The sequence below is a fragment of the Vidua macroura genome, chromosome 4 (genome assembly GCF_024509145.1).
Source record: "Vidua macroura isolate BioBank_ID:100142 chromosome 4, ASM2450914v1, whole genome shotgun sequence".
Taxonomy (NCBI): domain Eukaryota; kingdom Metazoa; phylum Chordata; class Aves; order Passeriformes; family Viduidae; genus Vidua; species Vidua macroura.
Window position 1 is genome coordinate 5,561,174 of NC_071574.1, and position 24,007 is coordinate 5,585,180.

At 38.5% G+C, this 24,007-nt stretch overlaps 1 protein-coding gene across 4 annotated transcripts in view; it reads left to right on the top strand.

Moving 5' to 3' along the window:
- The window catches only part of GAB1 (GRB2 associated binding protein 1), a 96,679-nt gene that overhangs the window by 46,841 nt on the left and 25,831 nt on the right, over positions 1 to 24,007 (top strand). For all 4 annotated transcript variants that reach the window (XM_053976316.1, XM_053976317.1, XM_053976314.1 and 1 more), the window contains exons 2-3: positions 9,366 to 9,660; positions 20,123 to 20,336. In XM_053976316.1, the coding sequence (XP_053832291.1) occupies positions 9,366 to 9,660; positions 20,123 to 20,336 (509 nt within the window). The remainder of the gene's footprint in view (positions 1 to 9,365; positions 9,661 to 20,122; positions 20,337 to 24,007) is intronic.

Sequence of the window (24,007 nt, forward strand, 5' to 3'; positions counted from 1 at the left end):
GCCAGAGCCTAAGTGGTAAATAGTTTCAGCTGTGTAAAGTGAGAATGTATTTATCAGACAGAATACTGATTCTTATTTTTATCTTAGCTTTTACTTTTCTTAGCAACTCTCTCTGCCATCTCTGCATATGCACATTTCAGATCTGGTGATTTGTAATGGGAAAGTTTATAGTTTTACTGTTAAAATGTAAATCGCCATTCCTAATTCTTCCCCTTTCTTATATACAGGGGGAAAATTACATGTTCCTTTTATACAGACAGGGAATTCCTTGCAATGCCTCACAGTATATAAAAACTACTGTGCCAAAGCTTTGGCAGAACAATAGGTTTCCTTTAGCTTTCCCTTCACTGTGCCTGAGGAAAAGGGCTTGAGTAAGTGTCAGTCCTTTCATTGCTGGAGCAGTGGCTGACTCATTTGCAAGAGGTGCTTTGGCCTGCATATACTTGATTTGCAAAGATGTCAGTGGCTGTACATCCTTGCTCTTATGAGGAATGGATAAGGATGGAGTGTCAGCATGTCCTAAGTTTAATTTGTAGGGACTATTTAAAACATAGTCTGAATTTCCATTGGAGACTGAATTTCCATTGGAGACTGTGTGTTAATGGATGGTTAGGAGCTTCTTTAATACAATTGGTAGGTTAAACCAGGTTAGTTACTTGGGAGACAAATTGTAGAAATTATGGGATGTCTTTGTACCATCATCCTTAATCCATTGCTAAATCCCTCTTAATTCACCATTCCCTATTGAAGCTTGAGAAACTGATGCTTCTGTAGTTCAAATCCCCTTTATTTTGTAGGGTGTACAAAGCATAGGATTTAAGCCTATAAATATTTTGTTAAAGAAATGATGTACAGAATGCTTGGCCTCCTGTCATCTGTAGAAAACTCTTGTGTTATTTGCAAACGAGCATGCTTGAGTGATCCAAACATGAAGCAGTGATGCAAGCATGTATTGTATGGTCATTGCAACTGCAGTGTCCCAGGATCTGCAGTTAGGAATGGCATGTTTTTACAAAATTCTAGTGTCTAGTCTTTCTTTTCCTTGTGTATGTCTTTCACAGATGATGAAGATAGATATCTACACGGGAGAGCAAGAAGGAAAAAAGATAAAACTCAGTTTGTACAAAATATTACAGGAAGCATTGGGTTTGTGAGCTGGAGAAATGGGAATTTTTCCCCAACATGTTACAAACACTGCTTCAAAACTCCTGTCCTCCTAGGAAATGAGGAATGAATGGATAAAAACATATGGTGAAATAGTTAATCCCCAGCTGTTAAAAGGCAAGCAGCTGTTGATATCAGTAGAGTGTAGGCTTGACTTTTCAGCTTAGACTTTTTCTCATCTTTATAAATACTATTTGGTTTTGGGTGTTCTTTCATGCAACCTACACCCATGAGCTCAGTTGGAATCCAAGTCAAACAGCATGGCTGCTGTCTTCTCTGCCTTGTCTTGTTTAGGGGGTCCTGTGAGCATGGTGATAATCCTTGTGATAAGCAATGTACAGAGACTTCTAAAAACAGGGCAGAGCGTACCCCGAATTATTTCCTTTCTTAAATTAAGAGTTGTGGGGAGAAGTGAATTCTAATTAAAAGCTGATGAAAAGACCGAAGCAACTTTAAAAAAATAAAAACCTTGACAAACAAGCCTTTGTCTGATGAATACACAAAAACATCATTTCTTAAATAAATCCATGTGATGCAAAACCAGATTGTAATTTGGTTGGGTGATCACAAGCACTGTCAAAGATGTTGATCTTTAGGAGGAATCAGGAGGAAGGAGATGTCTTGCCCTTGCTTATTTGTTCAGGAAGCCTTCAAAAGAAAGATGAGTGATGCTGGAGAGAAGGAAAAATTATCCAAATCTGGTATCAGTGGCAAAGCAAAAAGCAATAGGGGGAGACTTGCAAGAGGGAGAGAGTCAAGTAAGAACACAAATCTCTCCAAATAGAAAAAGCCTCAAAATGGGAAAAGAGGCCCCAACGTACAATAAAGCAAGTCAATAAACGGAGAACTTTAAAATAGAAGATGATGTAATCAGAATGAAAGAAGGGAGATTCTCCTGGCAGCATTATTTCAAATAGGATGGATATGGGAAAGACTAGAGAGGGGGATGATCAGACCATGCTCATGATCACAGAGGAAATAACCAAATTTTAGAAATATTCTGGGAAACAGGGCAGCAAACCAAAGACCATGTAGGTGTGTGAGTAAGGGACCTGCAGTTTGCAAGTAATCAGAACCACTGGAACTTTTATAGGCATTTCAATTGGATTAGAGATTGTAGGAATTCTATAGAATTCCTACGTAGAGAGAGACCATCTGGTCACTGGTCCTGGCTTGGAGACAGTGAAATGGGGGCTCAGGTTCTGGTGCTGCTGCAGGGCTCCTGCTTTATAGCTCTGTATAGCTATGAATAAGTTCTCCTTTGGTGGAGAGATGATAATCTCCTTTGGTAATAATTCCCAGGTGTGCAGGAGTAAGTTTGTGCTTGCCATTAGGAAATTTCTGGCATGTTGCAGAAAAGTATGTACTGAAACCAGTTGTAATGAAGATCAGTTTAATGGGAATTAGATGATACAGACCTGGCTGCACTATTGCACATTTGGAATAGGGATAAGGATGTAGGAAAAAAATATGTAAAAGGCAAGAAAATATTAAGAATTCCCATGCAAAATTGAGAGAAAAATGAAGATATTCAGTTAGTTTCAGATTCACAAAATAAAGCAGCAGTTTGTGCTACACTGTCTGCATTTTATTTTGTACCCTTTTTGGCGCTTTAATTAATGCTGGGAGACTAATTCACGTGCTGAAACATCAGTTATGGTACAGAGCTCACAGTATATGTGTGTGGAGGTATTGTTCTGCTGTATTTTCAGTGTTTTGTTTATTTAACAAGCTAAAGTTAGAATCAACAGCACAAGACTAGAAAATAGTGACAATAGTTTGAAAACAGGAAATTTTGGCCTTGTGTGTATTCGGAACAGATGATCAGGATGATGGCCAGGAGAGTGGAAACTTCCACTGAGACTGTTTTTTCCTTATTTTGCTCAGTGAGAAAAGATGGTGCTTCCTGGAAAACAAGTCTTAAGTATTTAAAGAAAGTCATAACATATTCAGTATTTTCCTCATACCACATTTGTTTGTTTCCCAGCAATCTGTTTACACTTCTTAGTATCTAGTACTACTAAGAGTAGAATATTTGGACTATTGTCAAATCATGGAATTGTAGATTCTGCTGTATAGAATTAAGACACTAAATATGCTTGGTTTTTTGGTTTTTTTTTTTGTTTTTTTCTGTTCTTGGTTTAATTGTTCTGTCTTAGGTTTCAAAAAATAAAGGGCATCATTTTTAGGGAAGAGGATAAGAGGATGTCTGTTGCCAGTTGGTGTTATGACAAGGGTTTCAGAAATAACTAGTAATTACATATTCTTCAGTTCCTGGTGCTCATGATATGGCCTTTAAAAAAGAAACCAGATTAAAAAAACCCACAAAACCGACCAACCTAAAAGGTTTTAAAAGATTTACAGAAAATGCTTTCCTTCAAACACCCCAAAATAAGAAATCTATATAGAAATCCATATGGAAATCTGCAAGTGTTAATTTCTTAGGGAAAACATTTGAAATTTTGTAATTTCACCATGCTGGAGTTACTCCTGCAAGTTGGAAGAGCAGCAAGTGGAAAAAGTAAAGTCCTGTACTTGAAGTATTGTTACCTAACGTGACCTCTTTCTGCTACTTCCCAGCAGTCCTTCCAAGTATGTGCCTTGTGGGATGCAGCTCATGGGTTATAGTTGTCACTGGTCTAGGCTGACCACAAACAGGATTTAAAAAGAAGCACAGTGTGAAGGAGCACTTTTATTTTTGCTTCATTTGAGCTTCTACTGGGATGCAGAGCACAGGTCTAATGCACAAGTCAGTGAAGCTGTGCCAGAGATGTGTTTGTCTTCTGCGATGGCTGGAATACCTGGACACTGGAAATGTAGAGGCAAAAAGGAGCAGAAATACTCAGCTGCTGTTTGGGATCCTTTTTCTGGTTGTTTGTCAAAGAGACATGTACCAATTTCACTGTTATTTAACCTTTGCACTGAGAAGTAAGTAGAAAGAGAGGAATAGATTAAATAGGTGGGAGCAAAAAAGCATAAAGAAAATTAAATCTTGATCCCAGCAGACAACTGAAAAATGCTCAAGAGTAGCTACAGGAATTAAATGTCCACAAAAGCCTTACAAAGTCACCTCAGGCTGTGTCTTTTGCTGTTCCTTCTCTCTGGTTCATGTTCTGTCTTCTGTTTACTTCATAAGTTCTTTTGGAGTAAGGAAATGTCTTGTTGTGCATTTATGAAGCACCAGGTATTTTTTTTTTGGAACAGTCTTTGAGCCCCTGGGCAAGTAATTTCATTCTACCAGGTCGTTGTTGATGGCTCTGAGGAAGAAGGATGCCAAATAGTGCCCTTTTAAAGTACTTTGTGAGTACAGAGATGAAAACCTAAGCACAAACATCCACACACTTGAGAGATGGGAAGGAAGGCCTAAGATTTGTAATTTTATTCTTGGATTTACTGACCATATGTGGAGAAAGATTTATTAGCAGTGTTACTGGGGTGGGGTGTAAGGAACTCTCTTCGACGTAGCCAGTTCTCAGGAGTTTTGAAAGGTTTTTTTGACTGGATGCTACCCAGAAGAAAAATGGCAGCAAATGTGCTAGAAGAGGAAAATCAGCTTTAAGCAGCCTTAGAATGGTGGGTAATAACAGTAGGAAACTACAGAAGGATAATTGATCTGTTTATCAGTAAGCAGTCACTTGGCCATGTGAGAGCTAAATCTGTAAAAACTGGACCACAAAAAGCTGTCTTTCATTTAGCATCTCTAAGCTTTGATTTTAACATGTCATATATTCATTTTGGCCTCTTGAGAAACCACTTAAGGGCATCTAAATGGAAGGTTAAATCCTTTGAAAAATATAAATTATCTGCTCTTTCCTGCCCCTTCTTCCTTCCTTTCCCTTTCCATTTACATATGCACCCATATTTCCTACATCTTTGAACAACAGGCAGCAGCTAAATGAAGTACATCTCGAGTGTATATGAGGAGAGAGGAGGGGAAAATAATCCATAAATGTAAAGATTAAGGGATAGCCACAACTTCTTCAACCGGTACACCTCTTGTAAGTAGAATATATTATAAATTCTGTGTACTGCATACAGTAGTATGTAGTAGTTAAAAAAAAAAAAAGCCAAAAACTGACTAAACCCTAACACTGCTGGATGATGCTTTCTGTCAATTTCTTAGTTCCTTCATTCACATTGAAATCAGCAGTTTGCATATACTTTAATTAAAAAAAAAAACCAACCTTAATCATAGAAATGTCTTGGTTTTACTTTGTAACCTACACAAAATGCTGTGTAAAAAATACAGAATTCCTTTGAACATTTGATGCTCTGTGGGTGAGCAGCTTGTCACATTTCAGCCTCTCTCAAAAGCAAGTACACAAGCTCGTTTCTATAGTTCTGATGGTCCCATGAAGTGATGGTCTCATGACAGAAGCAGGACAATGTTTGGCAGGTGTGGTGGTGTCCTGTGTTAGGCCAGCTGATGTTCTGTGCAGCCCAGAGGAGAAAACAAGCTGAGAGGCACACAAGGCCTTTCTTAGATTGAAGCAAACCTTGTTAAACTGTGCTTTGTAATAATTTAAAAGCTTACACAGGCTTTTGGTGAACTTGAGAACCATGATTTTTGCCTTACAACACTTATAAAAGGAGCCATTTTTCTTCTGAATTAGGTATTTGCTCTGCAAGCAGTGTTCAGTGCTAAGTGCTAGTATATTTATAAAATGTATTATTAAATCATATTTCTATTGATAACATATTTTATATATTTGAGTGAAATTTCATTTAAAAAAATATTTGCTCAAATTTCTTCCCAGATTTAAATAACTACAAAATATTTAAATCGTATTCTGGCTATTTTTTCGACCTCTCAAACTAAAAGCAGTTGACTTCTAGCACAGAAAACCAGTGTTTGATAATGTATGGCTGATAATAACATCAGTTATGTGACAGATAAATAATTGGTACCTTTAATTTTCCTGTGACGTAAATTGGTTGTGAGTGATTATGAGAAATAGTTTGAGTGATTTTGAGAAATAGTTTGTAGCATGCACTTTCCATAAAAGAAAACACAAAATTTTCAAACAAAAACACCCAAATGGGTTAAAAAAAAAAAAAAAAAAAAAGATAAAACTTGCATAAGTACATATTTGCACATGTACACTTTCTCTTTTAGAGATTGCTCTTTGGAAAGCTGTTGCTGAAAAAGCTCTTCCTTCTACGTATAACACAAATAGCACAATATTCTGTACTTCAGTGGGGCAGTGCACAGCTTTCTTTGCAGTGACAAATACTGAAATGTTAAAAATAGATCAAGCTTTAAGAATCCCAGATATTTTCAAATAACAAAAGATGATTTATGTGAGCTCATTTTGCACTTTGACGAAGTACAGAGGCGCTTTTGTACTATGATTAGCAAGGGTGCTGATGTCAGTTTGCTTGTCTAGCTTTAAGCTTTATTCTGCTGCTAAATTGTGCTTTGTACTGGAGTCCAGAGAACCTTTGTATCTGCCTTATTAGTGTGTAGTTTATGGAATTGCTTTTGTTTTTGAATATAATCTGTGCCAGTTTCAGAGTGTGACTCACTATTGGACTGAAATAAATGTTCGCATATGCACTATGTGAAAACTCTTCAAAAATAGTAGCAGGTGTTAGCAGGCTAAATTCAATGTTTTAAATATTTAAGACGTGCTGTTTTGTAGCCTGAAGGACTGAAAGGAAATTCTTTTTAGCTTAATGTTTTTTCTCAGTTTTAGGGTCCTATTTACTCATTAATACTCAATAGGAATTGTCAGGATTGCTAAGAACCTTTCATTCCCTAACACAGTACTAAAAATAATTTTTGTACTAGAGGCATGCCTGGTTGATACAGAGTTGATGGAGTTTTTTTTTGCATGGCGTTTTTTTGTTGCACAAACTGTGAGACAAAATGCATCGTACTTCTCAATTGCTCTTGTTCCTCTCCTATCTCTAATCTCTTTCCTCCTGATTTCTGCCTTGAAAATTTCATCTGAGTGACTGAAGGCTGAGGTTAAAGATAAAACAGTTTCTGAAGCAGTTTGTAGCAGTTATCTGTGTTCAGCTTTGCCTGGAGAGAGGCTCATCTACTGAAGTTTCGTGTTATCCCAGCATCTAAGCTGTCTCTTGATTTGGAAGCAGGAAAAAAACTCTGCTAATGTTTTTGGGTTGCTGTTAAATGCTGCTTATCCAGCTGTGCTGCTAGGATATACTCACATTTGAAATCTAAATTGAAGGGGTTTAATCTATTACATCTTCTATATTTTAACTGTTCACCAGTTAACTTTACTGCTACCATGGAAATAGTTGCTTGAGACTTTGACTTGATTCACAGTTTGCTTACAGTTCAGCATTTAAAAACAGATGCTGTTATTCAAAACTGCAATAAATACAATTGTTTCGTAAAGTATAGACATTATCTTTAAATCAAAAAACTTTTAGAGGTTTGCTAGTTGGAGAATGGATCACAAGCCTTAATTAAGCTGTCTGTCCTTTTTCTCCTGTTTTCTGTATTATCTTTTCATAGTCGCTTTCTAAGCTTGATACCCCAAACAGGCATGCACAGTGGGGGTTTTACGAGTCTTTGGGGCAAAGCCCACAGCACTTGTTCAGAGTGGAGAGATGGCAGTGCAGTCCTTGTCCCTTATGTCCCCCTTCCACTAGTTTGTTTGAAGGTAGCACCTACAAAAAATGAAATTAATGCACTCTTGTGCCTCACAAAAATGGCTCTGAATCTTTCCCTAATACACAGTAAAAAACTCTTGTTTTCAGAGCTGCTGTCCCAGTGTTTAAAGGCCATCACACACCTTGATGCCTTCTGGGACCATCCTTTCTGATTCCGTTCCTTTCCTTGGTTAGCACACAGCCAGGGCTGGCCGAAAGGAAAATGCCCTCACCTGTCTTATTTATGCATTTCTTCTGCTGGGTTTTTTTGTTGGTTTTTTTTTTTTTTAATCTTTCAAAGGACTTGCTGACAACCTTGTTTGAATATCCTAAAGAAGTTTAAAGTGGGGTGACTTGGGGCAATGGTGTGAGTCTGTGGTGTAGTGCACAGTGTCTTGGCTACTGCACTGATTTACCTTCTCCAACTTTGCTGAAAAGTATAAGAACAAATGGATGACACAGGGGTGGCTCCCCACTGTGTCTGGGCTCTGCTTTCAGATTTCTCAGTGTGAAAGCTGTGCAGCTCTCCTAGTGAGCAATGGCAATGTGTCTGGTTTCTTCTGCTGTACCCATTATCCTGGCACTGGGGTATAAAAAGAAGGTGCTAGCATAGTATTGCTGGTAGAGCTGAGGAGCAAAAGTGCAGCTAAGTGGGGCAATAAAGATGCTGCTGGAAGCAGCAGGACAGCTGTATGCTGAGCTTGGTTGTGTGGTTTCATTTAAGGTCTTTGATGAGAATTATGGCAGGTGATGGAGACCTATGGGATGAAAGGCAGCTAAGGATTCATTAGAGAATACAACATTTTGCATTTGATTTTCTCTTAGATCAGCTTCTTTCTGCAGCATCAGGAGGGCTGTTATAATAGGCACAGTGTCAGACTATCATATTGATTTGTTCTGTATCTTCCCCAAAGACTGGGCTTATGTGGTAAAACTACAACATTTGGTCATTTCTCTAACAGTTTCAAAAAATAATAATGTTGCTCTTTTTCTGTAGGAAGTACTAATGTAGAAATATGATGAGGTTCTGAGTGCAGAGTTCCCCTGGCATCAAGGTGCATGTACAGTGTCTGTTCCTTAAATGCAGGTCACTATTGTTGAGTATCAGTGAAAAATTCAGTTAAAATGCATCAGCCTGAAACAACAGATATTGGAAACAAAACACCATGGAACACTTAAAAGATGTATTTTATTTTGTCTTTCTCGTGCCTATGACAGCTTCCTTCAGAAGCCCTTTCTGTGTGCTTTTTTGCCCCTTTCCTGATCCCCACCCCACTTTTTTCTTCAGCATATTCATGCTTTCTCGTTTTGTAAACAGTGATTTAATTTATATATCCACTTGTTACAAACAAAGCCAAGATATAAAATTTAAAATACAAATTCACTAATCCTCAAGTCCACTGCTGTAACAATACCTAAATAGTGTTAAATGTGGATATTTGGTGTGTAATCTCTTAGTATAATAATTGAACTACTTATTAGCACTTGGTTCAACCCAGGCTGGAATCACACATAAAAGGTCTTAAAGTGTGATTTCTTCCTTCTAATTTTTCTTCCTTTTCTCTCTCCCCAATTTCCAGGCATGGAAGAGAAGGTGGTTCGTGCTTCGGAGCGGCCGCTTAACGGGGGATCCAGATGTATTGGAATACTACAAAAATGACCATGCCAAGAAGCCTATCCGTATTATTGACTTAAACTTGTGTCAACAAGTGGATGCTGGATTAACGTTCAACAAAAAGGAGTTTGAAAACAGCTATATTTTTGATATCAACACTATAGACCGAGTTTTCTATTTGGTAGCAGACAGCGAGGAGGAGATGAATAAGTGGGTTCGATGTATCTGTGATATCTGTGGGTTCAACCCTACAGATGAGGGTAAGTTCTGTTACTTTTTCTGAGAAAGTGCAGTGCCTATGTGTGAAGAACGTTTCAAAGATCAGTTGACTATCTTTAGCTGCCATATGTTTTAAAACTTCTGTGTCTTGGCGTTGAAACTTCCTTGTTATCCTCAAAAAAAGTAAGCAGAACAGAGGGAGATATTTAGAATTTGGTACAAATTAAGTGTGCCGTAGAACTTGGATGACGCTCTTCTGTTCTGTGTGATGTTAGATCTTGGGAGTGCAAGAAAAACCTTGGAAGTACAATCATGTGCAGCAGTAGATCTTCATAATCATCAAAGGAGTCCCATTTGGTATAAAAACAAACGGTTATACAAGCAGGAATGAGTGCAAAATGTCAGGTTTCTAATATTACCATTTTTCCCTCTGCTTTGAGACTCGGGGAAAAAGAAATCCACCCCCATCAGCTAAAACAAACAAAAAATAACCTGTAGCTTTGCACTATCCAACTCAAATCGTACCAAAATACATACTCTATGAAGGCAGCTTGTAGGGAACATGATGGTGTGTTTAATTCCTTGCAAATACCTCGTGGCCATTGCTTGTCCTGAATCCATTCTTTTTTATTTACTTATATTCCTGCATTCCTTTTGGAGATTAGTGGGTTACATGACTTGCTGTAGCTGGGTGCACAGTTCCAAGAAAAGATTAAATAGGAGTGGTAAGAAGGTTGTACATAAGGCATGCCTGACTGAAGGGGCTAGAATGAAATCCCTGCTTTTTGTAGGATTGTGGATTGAGGGAGGTGAAGGAGAAAAAGGGGCTTGCATCACTTTGCTCCAGCCAAATCTTTAAAAGTGACTGGAAAATACTGTTGTGTTATGAAGAAGGAGCCCTTTTCTTTCTCCTTATTGCAGTTTTGAACTACAACTTTGTTATGAAAACTTCATCTATGAATTGCCACTCTAATAGCAAATTCAGGGAAGGTTGCTTCTTTTGACAGTTCCAGCATGTTTTTGTGGCATCCTGAGCACGCCCAGGACCCGCAGCATGTCTCAGAGAGCGGCTGCCATGGGATTCAGTGCTCAGCCTGCCAGGCGTCCCTGCATGCCAGAGAGGTGTGGGCAGGGGGCAATGCACCAGTGCAGCTGCAGGCAGAAGTCCTTGGTTCTGGGGATAAACTAGAAATCTGGGATCTAAGGAGGAAATGTGTTCACCTGGCAGCTCTTTGGCAGAGCACAAAGGAGCACGTGTCCATTGCACGGAACAGAGAGGTGGGGTCCCCTCAAAACCATCAGACCTTTCCTCTGAGAGCTGGTGTATTGTTAGCCCTTAGTTTTCTGTCATTGAACTGAAGATGAAACCTGCTATGGATGTGGAGGGATGTAACTATGCCCTCACAAACTGAGTTTTTGCTTCAGACAATTGGATCAATAATTTCTCCCCATTGTACTCTCACTGCGTGTTTCATCTTTGGCATTTTAGCTTTGGCTGAATTATTCCAACGCCTTTACTTCACACGCCTGAGAGTTGACAGTACTGTCTGTTTTATCAGTTTAGTGATGCCTTGCAATGCATTGAGGAAGAATTGAAAAAAGGAAAATGGGAAAATCAGTTGCTGAGTGTGTATTGCCAACTTCTTCTTTTTCCAAGATGAATCTTCCTGCCAATGGAAGAGCAGGTCGTAAATGTACTTAAAAAAAAAAAAAATCTGTGTTCACCTGCAGCTTATTTTGTGAAGTTAAAGGACAGGTGAAATTCAGATAGTAAAAACACACTATTATTTTAATCTGGAGCTAAACAAAAGGAGTATGTGGCATAACCGATCTTTCTATTAGCTGTTGAAGCAGAAGATAGTTTTCTTTGAAGCTGGATAAAATGTTTCTTGCCAGACCAATTAAGGGCTGTGTTGCGAGTGTCCCCTTTGGCATCCATTGCTCAATCAAGAACTAGGAACACCACTGCCCTGTTGCTCCTTCTGGGGTTCATTTGGAAATCCAGGAACATTGCCTCCTTGGATTTATAAAGAAAAAATTTGCAAGACAGCAGTGGCTAGTGCTATTAGAAAACAATTAGGGAGTTGTTGTTTTGGTGTTGAGATGAATGAGGGAGAAAGAGTTGCTTGTAACTGTAGAGAGACCAGAAAAATAATGCTCAGAGTAACTCTGAGCTGCTCCTTTCACACATAGCAAAGACTCAGCGATTCCTGTAATGTAAACTTTGGTCTTTGTTTTATTTCATTAGAAATTATTTTGAGTACTCATTTTTACCTAATGCTTTGTTTTGACCTTCCAACTAGAAACTGATTTATGCATGTGAAATCTCTACATTGTGGATATCTGCAGTGTTACATTTGTATTTGGACAAAGTAGATAATTTATGTTCTTCAATCATATTTACAAGCATTGAGTGTTCACATTTCTGGTTGCATCATAGTCTAGTGTAATCTGTAATGATTGCATGACAATTACAATATATGCAATATTTGGCTTTTTATAGGGACTTTCTTTTAAAAAAGGTTTCTCAGCGATTTAGGTATTTTAAAGTTAAACAAGACAGAAACAGGAAGGAATTTTTATTTTAAATAAGGTAAATAATTCTTTTGCTTTTCAAAATAAAATTCTGGGTAGTTTTTATGTTTTCTTCAGCTAATGCTTCTTGTTTTCAAATGGAAGCTATAAAACATTTCTTTCTGTTTAAAACACATGTGCAAAGTTGGGAGACACCATGCATGAGCATTGGGTTTGGGTTTGCCACAGAGTTTCCTACTGTGCTTTTAGCATTCATGTTTTCTCTGTAAGATCATGATATAATAGATCATCTAGAGATTAAAATGGAACTGTAAGGCAGAAATGTGTCACTAGTGTTTCACTTTGAACTGTACTGAGATACAGTCTGGAATGGAGAAACTGAATGGACCTGATGGGTAATGGCTATTTTGTGCCTTCTGCTGTAGAGACGTCCTCTGAAATATTTTCAGCAGGATGAGGATAAATGTTTAAAGAGAGGTAAAAATAGAGGAAATGTGTTTTTTTTAAGTGATTGATAAGAAGAAAGGTTGAAGGATTTTGTTCCCCTGAGAAGAAAATACTGAGGGAAGAACTGACTTTCAAAAATAAGCAGGACATGGATCCGTTGTTACCTGGAGAGAGAACTTGTTTTTCTCTAATGAGTGATGTAACAATAAAGAAAACCCTTTGAAGGATATCTAAGCACAGGCTGCAAAAGTCCTTCCCTAGAATTTAGTAGGCATCTGTGATGAATGTTTTATATGTCATCCAGCTCCATGTTTCTGTAATTTAGTGAACTGTGTTCTTGGCAGAGCAGGGAAAGTAGGAAATGATCTTAACTAAATGCAAACATGTCACTTGCATGCATTCATTTGAATAAAGATAGCAGTAGCAAAATAAACCAGAAGAAATAACAAGGTAGAGAAGAAGAGGTAAAAAGGGAAGAACAAGACATTGAAATCTACAATTACATTTACATAAATAATAAAATGTGGTGAAAAAAGTTTCTGTCATCTAAAGGACCATGCATTGAAGGAGCTGCAGCTTGCTTTACACATAATGCTTTCAAAGTTTCTTTTCAGGCTGCTGCTAGCTGGTGTATGCCTTCATACCTTTTTGCCTTTGGAACAATAAAATTTTATATTTGCTTTTTTAAAATGATGTTCTGATCATCCGTGCACTGCAGATTGATCGCGGCTTCGGTGCAATATCAGAGAGTTACAGGATGAACATAACTTCACCTTCCCATCCTGACTCCTTGTCTTTGATAAATAAATAGTGGGTATTGGAGGTATTTAGGGTGCCCTTCCTGCATGAAGGGTCTGCCTGTAAGAAATAAAAAGTGCTCTTCTTTGACAGTTTTAACAAGTTCATGACAGGGCCTAGCACACATGGCAAAGCAAAATTGCCATCCCAATAGCATATGTTGAATATTCAAGACCTTGGTCATTAAAGGGCTCAAAAGTGAGGAGAAATAGCTGAGCTTCTAGATGAAGGAAGGGAGGCTCTGAAAGAGCTTAAAGGGAAGTGCAAGCACAAAGTAATAAGCTTAAAAAAAAAATTGCAACAAATTTGCACTATGGAGATGATGTACTTAATGAAGAGTTGAGGCATTTTTGTATCTCTCAGATATGATTAGCTAGAAAGATTTGTTGGCTCAAAGGTGACGTGCCAGAAGGATGAGTGACTGATGACCTGGAGTGCAGTAAAAAATAACAAAAGAGCCAAGTTAAGCGTTAGGAGAGAAACCCTCCAGAGAAGGGTCATGGGTCTGTTGTCACAGAAGTGAGGCAGTAGGTTTAGAAGGAATAGTGGCACAAAGGCATCTGTTTTTTGAAGATTTCTTTGGTTGCTTACTTTGAGTAAGTAAAGTTGGGGGGATAATGGCCACTGAGACATACAAATATGATTTTTTTTAAGGGTGGAATTACTGGGAGGAAGGTGATGGTAGACTGTGGAGAATGATGTTAGAGCTTTCTAGCAAAATTGCATGGGAATAATCAAGGGTTTGATAGAACTGGTGGCTGGTGGCTTGATTTGAGATGATCACTGCCTGTTATCCAAAGGAAAAAGGGAAGACAGCAGACAGGACTAAGATGTCTTCTACTGTAGTAAAAGAACAGGTTGTTAAGTGAGATGATGATGATAAAGAATAGAGCACAAAATCTGCAGCAGTAGGTCTGCCCTTTCAACATGTGAGGCAAAAATACATATATTTAAAAAATCATTTACTATCAGGGTATGATCAGAATCTTAATCTTGAGTGTCAGAGGTCATTATCTTAAGCTGACAGCTGCATGTAACAGAAGTTCACATGGAAGGTGATTCTGTTTTTCCTTGAGGAAAAAGAAACAGAATCTATTATGCCTAGGTAATTAAGTTAATTTTCTCTTGTTCCTGCTGGACACTTCTTGTGCTGTTAACATTACTGTTGAGTCGCTGGGAGAAGGGTTGGAAAAGTGTTTTGCAGGTTGCTATCCCGTGAGTCGCGAGGTGCTGAGAGGCAGCACGTGGAATGATGGAAGCCTCTCTGGAACACAAAGATTCCTACAGTCCAGGCACCGAGCTGGAGCCCCAGCAGTGGGGAGGCCCCCTGTGCTCAAAGCAGCATGCTCTGCCAAGGAAAGCTCTGGGCATTTTTGGTGAAGAAAAATTCCCAAGCTTTTTAGTGTGGTGGGCTGCACTATTTTTCTTCATGAGCACCTACAGAAGTTAGTCTATAACACAACTCCTTGATTATTTTTCCTGTGTCACCCAGCCTGTGTGCCATCTGAAGATGGGGAGAACAGGCTACAGATGTTTCCTTGTTTCTCCTTTTAAATGAATAGTCTTCAAAACAAAATTGCAGTTGGAGAGGGGGTGTCAATTCCAAGTGCAAATGCTTTTGGTATTTTTAAATTTTAAATGGGTAATGAAAACTGCAGCTTAAAATTACACATGAATTGCAGACAGCAAGAACTAAATTTTAGATCTTAGCTCTGAAAGTTGAAAACTTCAGCATGTGATGGAACCTGGAACAGTTGGTTGTGTTTCTGGTTTGGGTGCAGGAGGCAGGCTTGTCCTGGACATAATGTGTGAAGCTGAATCCTTCATTCCTTAAATAGGGTATCATGTTTATCTTCAGGAGGAGAGAGATACTGTGAGATTATATTAAACTAAGAAAAGAAACCTATGAAATGCATAGGAAGTTTTTATTAGTGCATTTTAAAGGACTTTCTCTCGCTGTAGCAGAAAGGTTCAGTATGGAGCTTTACTGCATAGATTTCATATTGATGCCAAGCTGATCACTTAATGCCAAATCCCAAATCCATGCTCATGTGTCTGTGTCCCTTCTGGGCTGGATCTGGCTCTCATCTATTGAGTTAATGTGTGAACAGTGCAAGTGCCCACCAGCATACATGTGCTTGTGCTCTGTGCTTGCACATGTGGCCCTTTGATTCCAGGATCTCTCAAACAAAGTTCTTTTAAGGCTTCAGGTGTAATTATGAAGTGTTTATTTGGTAGGGTTTTTTTTAATTGTGGCTCTTACTATTGTGTCTGAATTTTTGGGCAAGGTTATTGCTCTGTTGGCCACTGGTTATTTTAATAACACGTGCATTGTAGTAAGTGGATGGAATGAAACATCTCAGAAGAATAGAAGACTCGTGCCATTGCACATCTGTTGCTGATTCACTGTTGCAATGGAAAAATCCCATTTCTGTTTTCATATTTCTACCTACAATGTGCAAAGAATGCATTTTCTTACTTTGATTGCAATTTTGACATTTAAAGAAATGCATGCTGTAATGAGGCCTCTGTGTTTTGTTCACTATGAGAACATTTCAAGTTTTTGCATAATTAGAATATTAAGGGACTGTACATCATAGTGTAGAAAACAATCTAATTTTTGCTTTCATTAAAAACCAAACAAACACAAAAATATAAACCCAGTCCTAAATAGAAACTCCCACACTCAGATTTCCTAGGTTGTACACAAAGTACAGATAAGGTAGCTTTATATATTTAAGAAGGAAGAAAGTGAAGCCTTTTGTTATTCTTGTTCAGAGAATGCTGTTTTTACCTCATAAATTTTACAAGATACTAAAATAGTTATGAAGAAAAAAGTATAAATTCTAGTGAAAATGAAGCCTATAACTACTCATAACAAGCCATCTGAGAAAAGACAGAACTCTTGCCCTGTTTTGAGAAAGCTGATTGTTCTAGCTGTACTGAATGCAGGAATTATTAAAACAAAATAGGATTCTTGTTAGATTCATTTGCATGTTAAATTTTCTGGCTGTTTTTCCAGCTCCCAGTTATTTCAAAGCAGTCTGAGTGTCTGAGCTCTGGGAACAAACCAAATTACTTACAATGCTCTTTGGTGTGCAGATGACCCCTTCCCTAAAAATCTGCTAGTCCAAAGTGGAGCAAGTTGATGATTGTACTCTTTGAAATCATAAATGGCTCCTGGGAGAGCAACTTTCCTTCATATCAGATTCAGGAGTACTTGGCTGAAGAGAATATTTGAGAGGGTACAGATAGGCAAAGAGCCTTCATTTGCTCAGTGATGAAAGTTTTAACATTACTTCTTCCCCTGTAGTCAAATTTGAAATGGCATCAATGCATAAAGCAGATCTGAAGTGCTTTAGACCAAATTCAGTAGATCTTTCAATCTGGCATTAGCCCACATTATTTAACACATACCAAATGCATGTATGAGGATGGATTTCAGATCAGAAAGTTGGCATTTTAATAGTTAATGCTCTATATGCTGAAAAAACCCAAACCAAACAAACCTCAACCAAACCACACGAACACCAATCTTAAACAAACCCCACACAGATCTGTGGGAGGATCAGGGATTTTATCAAGTATTATCTGTGTCAAAATAAATGAGACAACTCATCAGAAGGAAAGTGTCCCTAACAATCCATTAACATTAATGGGCTCCAAATCCTTGGTCAGAGAACAGATCATACAGCTTCCAGACAGCTGGACAGCATCACCTTGAATATTCAGTAACAATTGAAGGGGAAAGGTTAGGGAAGGAGCAGAATGAATCACTGTTATGTCTTTGTAAATCAGTGTGTCCCAGACTTTTTTTTTTGATGCTTTGTGTGCAATAGTTAGTTTCTCTTCTCAGGAAAGAAAAAGTATCAGAGCTAGGAAAAGTGAGGGTAAAGGGAAATCAGATGTGCAATGAAATGGCTTCTGCACCAGGAAAAACTAAGCAGTACCAAACTCAGTAAAAAGTTGTGTAAAGTTGGGAATGGGAATTGTGAACAGGAGGCAATTATTCACAGTTTCTTTGAAGATGGGAGCTGAAATATATCAAGTGAAGCTATCAGGCAGCAGGTTTAAAAGTGGGTTTTCAATTCATGTGTAATAAGGTGTGGACCTCGCTGCCACAGGATGGTAGTAAAGGTCAAAAATATAAAGGCACTCAAAAAAATAGGAGAAATTCAGAGAATAGTGTGTCAGAGGGTAGGTCAGCAGAGGCTGTGGAAGCAGCCTCTGTCTTGGGATACCCCAGAAGCTGGAGCAGTACATCAGACTTTGTGGATACATTGGCCCTCTTTCAAAATTCTTGATTTTATTTTTCCCTGGAAAGTTACCCTTGGGTTTTGCTACTCTTCCTGGGAACGCTAGCGCGTGGTCTCTTTAATTGCGTCAAGTCACGTAGACATCTTGCTGTGTACATGTTGGGCTCTCCTGACTGCATGAGGGCTGACTGACACACCCATCTTGCCTGGAAGCCCCAAGGATATCCTGTTTGATTTCTTTTTTTATCCCCTCCTGTGAACTTGGCACCGAGTAGTTCCAATGACATGAAGGTTTTGCATCTCCAGGCACAGCAATGGGGTGGGCACTGTGGCACGGGGAAGCTCTTGAGGATCTCATCTCTAAGTGTGGTCAAAAGATGATGTATTTGGCAGGAAACTTTTCTTCCCCACTCTTACTGGGGCTTACATCTACTTGTATTCTTCAGTTCTGCAGGGGACAGGACAGAGAGCTGCTTGTCCTTTCTCCCACTGCCACTTTTCCAGAAAGTACAAAAAGTACATTCCTGGTAGGTCCATTCAGGCACTTCTCTGTTCTTGCTGTTGAACCCCTGCATTAGGGGAATCAAGAAACATTAGTAGGTGCCTCAAAGAGGCTCCTTCAAGCTCTTGAATTTCCTAAATTATAGAAAATTGTTCATGTTTTATATTTAAGCATGTAGAAAATAAACTACTTTTTTAGTAGCTTTTGCCTTCAAGTACTGTTGTATTTGAAAGGAAAAAAGAAGTTACTCTAGAATACAAATAAATAGGAAGTGCATAGGAATTATAAAGACAAGGGTATTTAAGTGAACATTGGTTATTTTAAATAACAGTTTTTAGGTAACAATTAATGTAATGAATTTTACCTTTTTTTCCCCATTTTTCTAAGCCACATGACGTGGTTTAGGAATATGTGTTTCAAGAAATGTAATGTATAAAGATTTTATGAATTATAAACATCTCTATACTATTATTTATCTGATCTGGCGGCATCAATTTATTTTTATGTGTGTGATCCCTCAATACAGTCTGTTTCTTTCCTTTCTTCTGCTAACTAGTTTGATGAACAGGTCAGCCACAACCCTTCATAATAACTTTTTTTAGGCTATCCTGCCTTTTCAGGTAGGTTGAGCTGAGGAATTTTCATACACCTAGACTTCTTTCAACCACATGGGTGTGGTGGGATTTAATTTCTGAGCCTGTTTAGGTGCCATGGGAGTTCAAAGCAAGTGCTGCTATTTCTATTTCCAAGTCTAAATCACTTGAACCTGGTGTACACAGAACTGGAAGCAGGAGGGCTGTGTTCTGGGCTGCTCATCTGTTTTTTCCTAGGATAGTGCTGAGAAGCAGAAGCTGAATGAAGCTACTTTGTAGTACATAGCTGGCCTGTAAGGCTGACAGGAGCAGGAGCATTGGATAATAATATGTTCATTTAAACAGTGCTAATAATCAGCATCTATTCTTGGCATGTGCAAATTGGAATGTACAATGAGTTGCAAGTGAGCTTTGATAATTGGGAAATAGTTTGCTTAATTATGCTGTTCTTAGTCAATGTGTCATTAAAACAGTGAAAAAGACAAATGATTGTTTAATGTTTGGTGATGTTGATATTTTCTAGTCTCCCAGATAATTGAATAGTCTGGATATTTGTATTTTGGAAGGAAAAAAGAAGTTACTTTAGAATATACATGGATAGGAAGTGGATAAGTATTATAAAGATAAGGTTATTTAAAAAAAAAAGAAAACCACACTGCAACACCTCTTCTCCCCCCACCCCAAAAGAAATCCAAACTGAGCCAAAACAAAACAAGGAAAGGAAACCAAAACCAAATTGAACCACAACTCCTTCATTTATTGCACAACAATAGAAAATTAGGGTATGTAATCAGGGGGCTTAATGTAAAATGTTACTTGTTGTACCTTTGCATTATTTTTGTAGTTGAAAAGAATCTTCCATTGCCAAAGCAGCAGTTTTCTTGTTGATGTTCAGATATTGAGAGTGGCCAGGCCTTGCCTGGTGACTAATCTCAAACGTTGAAGTGACCTTGGTCAAAAAGGAATGCATACTTGCAAGTGCTGACTCAGGTTGCCATGTTCAAGTAATAACTTATGGACTTTTGCCTGCTCTTGATTAAAACAACAGATTTGTGTTTTTAGATGTATTACCACAGCTGTCAACATCTTTGTTCTTTCTGTGGCCAGAAAGCAGGTTAAATAAGTCTTTAAATAAGGCAGAACCTCTGTTTCGAAGGCTTATTTAAGAAATTGATTGCAGTTCGAAAAGATAAAGATTGATACATAAATGTAAATACACTGAAACAAACATTAACATCCAGATGTTCCTACGTCCAATTTCACAAATTTGAACTAAAACCTGAGATTTTTTCCATCCTCTGTTAAGAATTTTCTTATTGTTGAAGAACTATTTCTTCACTGTATAAAGAAATCTTTGCTTCTGTGTTTGCAGATGCTGTGAAGCCACCAGTTAGTTCTTTACAACCATCTGCTGAGTTACCCTTGCCCATCAACACTTCACTGCCTTCCATGCAAGCAGAATCCTCCCTTCCTTCTCCTTATCGGCTTATTAACGTCCCCCCTCTGGAGTCTTCCTCTGGTCAAGAAGATCCTCAAGACTACTTACTGCTAATAAACTGTCAAAGTAAAAAACCTGAACCTATGAGGTAAGTGACTTTTGTTTCTTAATAACACTTCTTTGTATTACAGGCCAGGAATGTTTGTGCTTGAATGCATTTTTTTATTGCCGAGACACTGAGTATTTGGATGCACGTATCTACACGGGAAAGCTGCCTGTAACTTTTCCTTCTTTTCTTTCCATGCATTAAACCTTTTGCTGCAATAGTAAGTTATCTGATCAGTGTTACATTGCATTCTTCAAAAGCGTCGACAGCAATTGCCAACATGAAGTATCACAGTGATGCAGCAATCCAAACATTCCATTGGAGCTTGGAGTGATGCATGGCACAAAGTACCCTTTCTTTAGCCACAGTCTGCTGTGCTTAGTCCAGTTTAGTACTAGAAAAAGCTGGAGGAATTTAGCCTCTCTCCCTCCTGGCATTTGGTTCCCCAGTTTTGCCAGTTAAAGCTTTCATGGAAGGGGTTCAGAAAACATGCAGATTTTATGATGACCTGCCAGGTTACCACATCACTGAGTACGCTGATCTTCAAGTGGCGTTTGTTTACTATTACTAGCATGGTTCAGACTCTCAAACAAGAAGAAAACCCAATTATTTTATGATAAGTAAGAATGCAGAGGCTGAAACCACTCAGTTTCCATATCCTGAATTTCAGCTTTTCCCAAATAACAGATACTTAAAAGGAAACTCAAATAAGCTTTATTTTTTACTGAATGAAGAGTGCCTACACACTCAGTTCTCTAGAGAAGTGTGCAATAGGAAATTTGAAGGAAAATTTTAGAACTTCTACAGAATTAAATCTCTATTTATTTCTTCAGCTGCTACTTCTAACTTAAATAAATCCACAGCACCTCCTGTATAGGAGGATATTATATTCATAGTAGCTACCTGGGAAATATCACTGTTTTTTGCCGGAATGGATCATGGTGGCCTTTCCTAGAGCAGGCTGCCCAGGGACATACTGGAGTTTCTGTCCCTTTAAAAAAGAACTATTTAAGAGAACCAAAAATGAACTTGACTGGACAAGGTCCTGAGGAGCCTCACCTGATTTTCAAGGGTTTGCTTAGAGGTATTGGAAAACCTGAGCAGATAATGTCCAGAGGTCCCTTCCGACCTTGAACATTCTGTAGGAGAACCTACTTACCCTCTGGTAAGCTTCTTTTCTGCAGTAATTTCAAATAAAATTTGCTGGGATATTTGCAGAAAAGTTAACAAAACATCATATTACTTTTGTGATTACAGACAAGTACATGGAAGATTGAGGAAAGCTTCCTTTGAGAGTGTTTTCATGACTATTTCACATGCATCCTTAGGGCCATAGGTTCTAGTGGCAGTGCCTTCTGCATCAACACCTTGATTCTCTGCCAGTTTTACCTGTGCCATGTGCTCTGTGCTGCTTTGGCATTTTTATCTTGCTCTGTTGTGCCTGACTGATGATTATGTGGTAGAAAAGTATCCACCCTTTACAGTCTTCCTTACAAAACAAGGGAATGTGCCTACAGTTCCCCCAGAGCATGGAATGTGCAGGTTACAGGCAGCATGGAATGTCCCAGAACCTCCTGCAGGGGAAGGGGAAACCCAGTGTTGAAGGTTTCAGTGTTTAGTGATGTTTAGAAGCTGATAGTGCTGAAGGGGAATGTCAGTGTTCCTGCCAAAAGCTTTTAAGTTTGGTATCACTTCCAGAACAGCTTGGCAGAGGAATTGACTTGGATTTCAGCAACCCTGGCCTATCAGAAATGTGTCTGAGTGCCTATTTGCTTCTGCGAGGGACAGGCTCAAAGCAGAGTTTTACCACCACAACGTGAAGGTGTTTTTAGGAATTATGAAGGTTGGGATGTGTAATTGACTTTCTGACCTGACTTCCACAGTTATATGATGTGTGGGTTAAGTAAAGGCTGAGGAGACCATAGAAAGGGCCACAAAATGTGGCAAAGTAGAGAGTCCAAGATTAGCCTGCAAAGTTTCTCAAGGATGTCACTGGTGACACAGGGGAGAAGGTACTGGGGAAGGCAAAAGGTCCAGTGGCAATAAAATGCCTAGTGAACTACAAAATCTTTGGGAGTGCAGAGATTGTTAAATGGCTTTGTAGGAATATCTGAAGACATCGACATTGTGATCACTTGGATATTATATGGGCTTAGCTTATTTTCTGTAACTAAAGAGCTGTGTCCTTTCATTAAAAAGGCTGTGATCATGAAAATTCAGAATAACTGTTGTGCTGGACTTTTAGTTCCACCTAAAAGGACTGCCTGTGTTTTATGTCTGGTAAAGTAGTTAAACTGCTGGATTAGAGACAGATTATGCTCGATAGAGCATATCGACATTTTCCTATAGAATGAGAGCTTTGTGTATCTCAGTAGCACATTGCTGTGATTAGTAAGAGTGCACTCTACCCCAATCCGTGTCCTTACAGGCAAAGAAAAAAAATTAAATGGCTGCATCATTTTCCTATTTTCCAGGCTTGGAACAATTTATCTGTGTATTTCATACAGACTTAGTGTAAAGTGCAAGGCTTAATAGCTGTAATTAAACAGGCAGGTACTGTTAGTTAAATGTTTTCCCTTTAGACTTAAAAATTAACAATATGCAGAGGGCACATTTTCTATTCTGATTCTGCATGTTACTTTACAGGTAATCTGGGAACCATTAAATTTTATTTCAAGGCTTTGAGGTTCTTCTCTGGATGAGATGGGTCACTGTGAAACATAGATGTATCTGAGTCACCTCTTTGGGATTTTTGAGAATTCTGTGTTTCAGACCTAGAAAAGAATTATTAAATGTTCCATTACAGTGTCATAGACTGCACCACATGCTGTTGGTGAGAATGTCTTGTGTGCAGCAATTGCAGCTGTAACTATCACATGCAATATGTTTTCTAAAATAGTTTCATACTCTGATCACTGCTGACTTAAGAAAGAGCATTGTTTCACTACAGCATTTAGGGAGATTTTAAGGTTGTATTTGGATCCTAGATAAGAAAATGCAGCCAAACATTGCTTCCAAATCCCTTATTGTTTTGGCTCATTCGATAGGTGTACCGAAATACTAAATGCTGTCTTCCTCATCTTTCCTATTGTGTATGAACCAGCCAAGGATCACCTTTTCTCTCAGAAGAAGGGCAGGAATACCTGCTATTAGAAGACTTTGAAAGTAAAAAGATTCCACTGCAGTGAGTGAACAGTAGCCATTCTTGGAACATGTGTGAGAAATTAATCACAGAGCCATTAACTTGCCTGAAAATATTGTTTGTTTGAGACTCATCTTGCATGGTGTTTTGTGAGTTTTAACAGAAAAACTATATAACTTTTGCTTCCATTTTCTGAAAAGAGGTCTGGATGTTATTTAATTTTATGTCTATCCTGTTTTTTCTATGCTTGCTGTTGCTGTCCCAGCTTGCTGGCATACAAGACCAATTTTGTTGCCATTTTGGTTATAATATTCTGTTTAATCAATCATACTGATTCCTGTAGATGGGAAAAGAAAAAAAATGAGTGGTCAAGCCAACCCAAATACTTTATTTGCAAAAATGAGGTGATTACCCCTCAGACTAAAACACTTGATAAACCTTTTTCCTGGGCCTCTGTCAACAAGTGGTTTTTAGTATGTGGAGGCTGGCTTTTTACTGGGCTTCCCTTGCTTCACTGCCCCACCTCTCTCTGTGCATCTTAATGCCCAGTCCTTGTAGAGTAACAGGCTGG